Source organism: Solanum stenotomum, chromosome 12 (genome assembly GCF_019186545.1).
Source record: "Solanum stenotomum isolate F172 chromosome 12, ASM1918654v1, whole genome shotgun sequence".
Taxonomy (NCBI): Eukaryota; Viridiplantae; Streptophyta; class Magnoliopsida; order Solanales; family Solanaceae; genus Solanum; species Solanum stenotomum.
In genome coordinates this window covers 32,500,159-32,508,140 of record NC_064293.1, presented here as the reverse complement: position 1 = coordinate 32,508,140, position 7,982 = coordinate 32,500,159, and the positions used below count along the sequence as shown (strand labels likewise).

The following is a 7,982-nucleotide window of genomic DNA, read 5'->3' as shown; positions in this document are numbered from 1 at the left end:
ACTGATCCTTGGACATGTTCGATGGCATTTGTCTCCTTAGTTTAGGACCTTTCTCAATTTCATTGTTCTAGATTGAATTGTTGAAACTAGTGACCTTCCTCCATTAATGGAGGTTAAGCTCAATGAGAAAAGAGAAACAAGAGCAGAGAATACAATGGATCATTCTAGAATGAAGAGAGGATCTGCATTATTTCTTTCTCAATGAATGAGTAATGTTTACAACAACTGTGTATATATATACATAGATAAAACATGAGAATAACCAACTAATTGTAACTAACTACATCAACAGTGTTAACAAACTCCTAACTAACTCTAAGTAATTAACTCTAAGTCTTAACTAATTCTATCAAACTCAATAAATTAAATAGACTACAATTGAGTAAAACTAAAAAACAAAGTTAAAAATCTCATCTTAGAGTCTAATAAATGAGTCCAAATCACATAAATCATGTAAAATCAAATACATAAAAATTTGAACTTTACCTCTAACGAAAACAGCGTATGATATGAGTAATGGTTCAATATCTCTAGCACTTGAATCCTCTTCTTCCCTTTTCACCAAAATACTCCATTACACTCGATCCAAAAACCTTCCAAAAGGTCAATCTCTTCACGCTCATCTCCTTAAAACTGGTTCTTCATCTTCTTGCATTTACCTATCTAACAGTATTGTCAACTTATACGCCAAGTGCCACCGTTTGTCGGACGCCCATCTCGCTTTCCAAGAAATACAGAGCAAAGACATTGTCTCATGGAACTGTCTTATCAATGGCTATTCTCAATTGGGTCGTCGAGATTCTTCTCTTTCCGTTCTCAATCTCTTCAAGTTAATGAGACAAGAAAATGCCCTCCCAAATCCTCACACCTTTGCTGGCATTTTTACCTCTGTTTCGACTTTGGGGGATTCCTTTACTGGGAAGCAAGCACATTGTCTTGCGTTCAAACTCGGTTACCTTTCTGATGTATTTGTGGGTAGTTCTTTGTTGAATGTGTATTGTAAGGCTGGTCATTATCTTGGTGATGCCCGCAAGATGTTTGATGAAATGCCTGAGAGAAATTCTGTTTCTTGGACTACGATGATATCTGGGTATGCGTTGCAGAGGATGGTTAAGGAGGCTGTGGGAGTGTTTAGTGTGATGCTGTGGGAGAGAGGGGAAGATGTGAATGAGTTTGTCTTTACTAGTGTTCTTAGTGCTATTGCATTGCCTGAGTTTGTTTTTGTTGGAAAGCAAATTCATTGTCTTTCTCTGAAGAATGGATTTTTGTGGGCTGTTTCTGTTGCTAATGCTACTGTGACTATGTATGCGAAGTGTGGGAGTTTGGATGATGCGTGTTGGGCATTCGAGCTCTCCTCTGAAAAGAATTCTATAACGTGGTCTGCGTTAATTACTGGTTATGCACAGAATGGGGATTGTGAGAAGGCGTTGAAGTTGTTCTCTGAGATGCATTACTGTGGGATGAATCCCAGTGAGTACACTCTGGTTGGGGTGCTTAATGCATGTAGTGATTTTGATGCACTTAGAGAAGGAAAACAGGTGCATGGATATCTGTTGAAGTTGGGATTTGAGCCTCAAATGTATATTCTGACTGCGTTAGTGGACATGTATGCTAAATGTGGTAATATAAGTGATGCAAGAAGAGGTTTCGATTATTTGAAAGAACCCGACATAGTCTTATGGACTTCCATGATAGCAGGATATGTAAAGAATGGGGATAATGAAAGTGCTATGGGTATGTATTGTAGAATGCTGATGGAGGGTGTTATGCCCAATGAGTTGACAATGGCGAGCGTGTTAAAAGCCTGTTCTAGTCTTGCTGCTTTGGAACAGGGGAAGCAGATTCATGCTCATATAGTCAAGCATGGGTTTAATTTTGAAGTTCCAATTGGAAGTGCTCTGTCAACTATGTACGCAAAATCCGGAAGCCTCCATGACGGTAATCTAGTCTTTAGGCGAATGCCTGCTAGAGACTTAGTGTCATGGAACTCAATGATGTCAGGTCTTTCTCAGAACGGCTGCGGGACTGAAGCCCTTGAACTTTTTGAGGAAATGCTTCATGAGGGAACAAGACCAGATTATGTTACTTTTGTAAACATTCTTTCAGCTTGTAGTCACATGGGTTTGGTAAAGAGAGGGTGGAGTATTTTCAAAATGATGTCTGATGAGTTCGGGATAGAGCCAAGGCTAGAGCATTTCGCGTGTATGGTAGATATGTTCGGTCGTGCTGGAGAACTCTACGAAGCAAAAGAATTTATCGAGTCAGCAGCAAGTCATGTTGACCATGGTCTGTGTTTGTGGCGTATCTTGTTAAGTGCTTGCAGGAACTACAGAAACTATGAACTAGGCGCATACGCTGGAGAGAAGTTAATGGAATTAGGTTCACAAGAGTCATCTGCTTATGTGCTACTCTCTAGTATTTATTCAGCTCTAGGAAGATTGGAGGATGTTGAACGCGTGAGAAGGTTGATGAATCTCCGCGGAGTAAGCAAGGAGCCTGGATGTAGCTGGATTGAGCTGAAGAGTCAGTTTCATGTATTTGTTGTTGGAGATCAGTTGCATCCACAAATCATACATATACGCGACGAGTTATGGAAGTTAAGTAAGCTCATGAAAGATGAGGGATACAAACCAGATTTTGATCCTTGCTTAGAGTTAGAGGGAGTAATGGACTGATTCCATATGCTTTTATGGAAACTATATTTTCTATGAAATTGGAGATTTGGTTTTTATTAAGCACATGTTACTGTTAGTCAAAATTTGACTCATTGAGAAATTTTTGTCAACTTCTCCTCGTAGGAATATACGAATTCTTTTTAAAAATAAAATAAAATATATACATAGTAATTTTTCTCTTATTTATGCGACTTAGAATGACTATCATTATAGGTTCATTTGCGTATTCTTCCAATCAGTAATTAAATAGGACTTATAATTAGGTCTCATTTATTTGTAACGGTATATGGAAAGAGTTAACAGTCTTAATATCATTCGGACTCTTTTTAAAACCCTAATTTATTTTCACAAAAACTCACCTGCCTGTCTTTTCTTTTTCTCTATAAATAAATTTCACGTTTGCGGTCTCTCTCTTTCTCCAAGAACCAGGCGGCTATTCATTTATTTTTTTTCGGCTTGAATTGGTAAGATTTCAGAACTTTTTACAAGTACTTCGTTTATTAAATTGTATATTCACGATATTCTTGTTGTTACTATTTGCTTCTCTAGAACTCTAATTGCATATTTTTTTTTTAATTCACTAAAGTGCAGAAAACTTTAAATAACTAATGTTGAATTAGATTGTAATTACTAATTACCATGAAACCTTCATTGATTTATTTGAGACCCTATATCCAGTACTCAGTTTATAGTCCTAAGTTGCTTTGTTTTGGTAGACAAAGCAATATATGACTCTTTCTGACCTAAAAAAAAAGTACTAATAATTTGTATTTTGAACAATACTTGTCCACCAATATATTGTAAAGTTTGACTATTAATTTGATTTGGGATCACAGTAGAAGTCCAAAGAATTGGAGTATGATCTTCTGACAGCCACAACATAATTGGAGTTCGATCTGCAACTCTTCGAGAGGTATTTCTCAAATTTTATCCTAACACATTTGGTTATTATTGTACATGACAAATTTTATTCTAACACATCTTTATTCGTGAAAGTTGTATGTTTTTTTAAAATGCTTTTATTGTACATATTTTTTAGTAATTGGCATCATGAACCATACTTACAGCCGTGCTCATAGTATATTGAAGCCATCTAATTCCAAATAAATCATTGTAAAATATGGTATTTTAACAAAGGTTTTTGTTTGTGGTCTTGAACAAACGGCAACATCTTTAGGGTTTATGTATTACATGTACTACATGTCTCCTCTGTCAATGAGCAATAACAACAGATCAATAGCAACTCTTCGTGAGCAATTAAAATGATGTTATATCTTTATTTTTTTAAAACATTACTCAATTTTAAATCATTGTTATGCAAATACATAATCATCACTCATAGTATTTGATTATCATTTACAATGCTATATTGCTATTCGTTAACTGTTTAGTTTGAGCAGTATCATGTCAAGATTTTATTTAGTTTTACAAAACTTTACGCCTAACATTATGTAATACTTATCTTAATATTTTTTAAGGAAAAATTATCCCATTTAAGAGATAATATTACGGGTTTTAAACCTACTTTTAAAATATTCTTGTTAATAACTGTTTAATTACGGGTTATGACATATCACTATTTATTTATAAATCAATTAAAATTTACTTTATTAAATAATTAATCTTTTTATAAACTACATGCCAATTGGATATCAATCTAGATACAAATTGCATGCCAATTGGATACAATTATTTGCTTTGCTAAAATGCATACCAATTTAGTTCCACTCTTAATTTCCAGTTTGATATCAATTAGACATAAAGTAAAATAAAAATTTTAATTCAGAATAAATTTGGTAGTTTAGCATATGACTCAGCCGGATCTCTACGCAACAATTTTATTGCCTTTTCTTTAGCTCGCTAGGCCTACATGTATGTCAGCAATACATCATGTAATTTCAACATGTCTTTGACTATATCTTTAGGAGTGTATACAGTTGCTGAATCAACAAATTTATCTAATATCATAACAGCTACAACGTCAATTATTCCTTGACGCCTTGCATAAACTCTATCTCTAATAGAACAAGTGTGATCCCACAGTATTTTTGGATTTTGAAAAGCCCCGATTGATTCAAACTTGATGAATTCATTAACCATGGACAATTTTCAGAAGGACACTTTAGGTAATAACTGTTTCAAAAAACAAAAGAAGATTAATGAATTTTTTATATACCAAATTCATACAAAAAAAAAACTACACATACAAATAAGCAAATAAATTATTACCAAGAAGAACAGGAACGACATACAAGAAATCAATTTTTTTTGACATATCCATAATGTCACATCACCTCCATAAGTGTGCCCTTATCTTTGTAAATCTGATTCTCAGAAATCAACATACTAGTAAGGTCACTGATTACTTTAGGTCCTTCATCATAATTTTCATCAACAACTCCACCATAATTCATTCCTATCAAGCGGATTGAATTATTTGAGTATAAATCCACATTTGTTAGTGGTCTACTAACATCACAATCTCTTCTATCCACAATAACTTCAAATTATGGATTATCCATAGCCATATTCTTGAAAGTTATGCACAACAAATATTTTGTAAAGAAATCAACATTAACCTTCTTTTGATCCAAAAATACTTGGATACCCACATCATTATGGATACAAACCGGTGGCATCGATCACGTACAATATATTTAATCTCAATGTCATTAATAGTAGCATCTATTCTAAGTTGCGAAGTTATCGCATTTACTAGCCCACTATATAGACTGGAAGATTCATAAATAATTCCCTCCATCTGAAAATTAACATATTTCATTGTTTCATTAAAAAAAAACACAGTCAGTCTTACATAATACAAAAGGAAAAATAAATGTGTTGCATTTATATTTAAATTTCATACCAACCTAATATTGATTCATTACTCATATCATAGGTTGTTTTTGTTAGAGGTAAAGTTCAAATTTTTATATATTTGATTTTACATGATTTGTGTGATTTGGACTCATCTATTAGACTCTAAAATAAAGATGAGATTTTTTTATTTTTTTTTAGTTGTATTCAATCGTAGTCTATTTAATTTTTTGAGTTCGAAATAAATTATTTGTACGTATTCAATAGTTATTCAGCACATAAGATTTGAAGAAAAGTTGTTGGCTTTGGATATATTGTAACTTGTAAGTACCGTCTTACAATAGATTTCTGATTTTTTCCCCGCCAAAAACATCTTATTTCAGGCCTTTATAACTAAGTAAATAGTTTCAGTGGTGTAATGAAGGCATCATTTGTTTTAGAAGACTATTTAAAATACCGAGATGGATATGCAAACCAAATATTCAAATATTGACATTTTAGGTACATTTTTAACTGTTATACTCATTTGAAGATGAACGTTTTGTTTAAGTGGGGGAACAAAACAAAAGTGAGGGAGGAAGTAACAACATGTCCCATCGTTTTGAGTGTTTGGATCAATTTTTCTAAATGACACTTTCTATAAGCTTAAAATGTGAATTATGATTTGTAGAAATAGGTGACACATGCACTGAACAATCGAATGTGTATAAGGAGAAGAAAACAAAAGGTAGAGACTTTGAGGGGATAAAAAAAAACTAACCATAATAATATTTTGTACCAACATCAATTAGTCTTGTTTTATATTATTTTTGGAGTTGAACACCATATGAATATCAAATTAATACTCATTATAAATTACATTACCTAATTCAATTTGCATACCAAATGCATACCATAATTACCTAATAAATTACTCAATATATATTCTTGGAAAACAATGAATTACTGTCACAATCAAAACAAAACATGAATCTAAAAGACAAAATAAAATAACAAATTATTTTGTCACAAACAAATAAAATATGATTTTTTTGGCGCAGGGTAATTTGTACATATCTTCTTGTTATGGACCGCTCGACGACATGTACTACAAGTAACTTTAGATATTTTGAATTTAACATCAGCAAATCCCTTCCAGCGTTTAAGTTACGGTCTTCCTATAGTTCTTTTTGAACCAGGCGACATCAACTTAGGCTCAGAAACATAATTTGGTATATCCCATATACTCGGAGAGGTTCAATAGGGATTGCATATGCATCTTCAAAATTCTTCAACTTATAAAAAGGGAGAATAATAATCTGTTTCATGCAGTCTTCTATACCTAAAAACTGTCATTTAATGCCTGTGCGATATCTCATCATTTTGAAATCCCCACAACTACATTTATTGGTTCTTATACACACGATGTATCGCTTTGATCTATCGACAACATCATGCAAATAAATTGTTGATAGTATTATCTAACACACAAAAATAATTGGGTTTAAACACAAACATTTCTAAATTTATCAAGCATAATGAATAAAGGAAAAATACCCTCATACGGATAGACAAAGCAACACTTTTCTGGAGTTTAAGATCATATTTTTTTGGTCAGCTCTGATCTAGTTTTTGCAGCCTCCTCGTTGTGCTTATGAATCCATGTCTGAATTGCTATCCTCAAAAATTCAAGAAGTGATACGACTGGCAGCCTCCTTGCTAAGTTGTTAACATTATTTAAAGATTCGTTATGTTTGAAGTCATGATCTATGTTTGCTTACATTTTGAATGAGTCTTTGACCACTTGCTATACCCGATATCGAACAAATAGCCTCTTATTCTTGGGTCTATCTGGTTGATTCTTGACATAAACTTCTCAAATTGTTGTATTGTAATGCTTTTGCCATGAAAAAAAAAAGCTTTTTCATATCTTCAGTATTCCCATGGAAGTTCTTCAAAACATTGAAACATAAGTGTCATATGCAAACATAATGTTCCAATACAGGATATACTTTTGCAGTTCCTTTTCATATGCTCTCATTTCTATCTGACATAAAACACACGTGTTCCCTTTCTCCATATGCCTCCCTAAATCGTTCAAAGAACCAATTCCACGATGCATCATTCTCAGAATCCACTATGGTGTAAGCAAGTGGAAGTATATGACCTGATGCGTTATTTTAAAAGAAAATGCATACAGATTGAAAATACAACTTATATCATAATTATAATTGCATATTAATATCAAGATTCAAATAATACCACCTGGATCTATTGTGCTTGCAGTCAACAATGTACCACCATATGTGCCTCTTAAGGCTACCCCATCAATCACTACAACTGGCCTACAATACTCCCAACCTCCAATAGATGCTTCTAATGCAACAAATGCATATAAAAATCTCTCACCTTCTTTTCTTTTCAAGCTCAAAACAAAACCAGGATAGGTCTTCTCCAAAATGTATAGAAAACCTGAAAAAAATTTCAATTGTTACAATTATTTTTACAATT

The 7,982-nt window shown here is 33.2% G+C and overlaps 1 protein-coding gene across 1 annotated transcript; it reads left to right on the top strand.

The window, feature by feature from the left end:
- Nucleotides 1-436: 436 nt before the first annotated feature.
- Nucleotides 437-2,735, top strand: LOC125849438 (pentatricopeptide repeat-containing protein At2g33680-like). The gene has a single exon (XM_049529523.1). The coding sequence runs from the start codon at nucleotides 510-512 to the stop codon at nucleotides 2,673-2,675; it is 2,166 nt and encodes a 721-aa protein (XP_049385480.1). The 5' UTR covers nucleotides 437-509; the 3' UTR covers nucleotides 2,676-2,735.
- Nucleotides 2,736-7,982: the final 5,247 nt, after the last annotated feature.

Excerpts from the sequence above, each read along its gene's own strand:
- LOC125849438 (XM_049529523.1), top strand. The coding sequence starts at position 510 with ATGAGTAATGGTTCAATATCTCTAGCACTTGAATCCTCTTCTTCCCTT.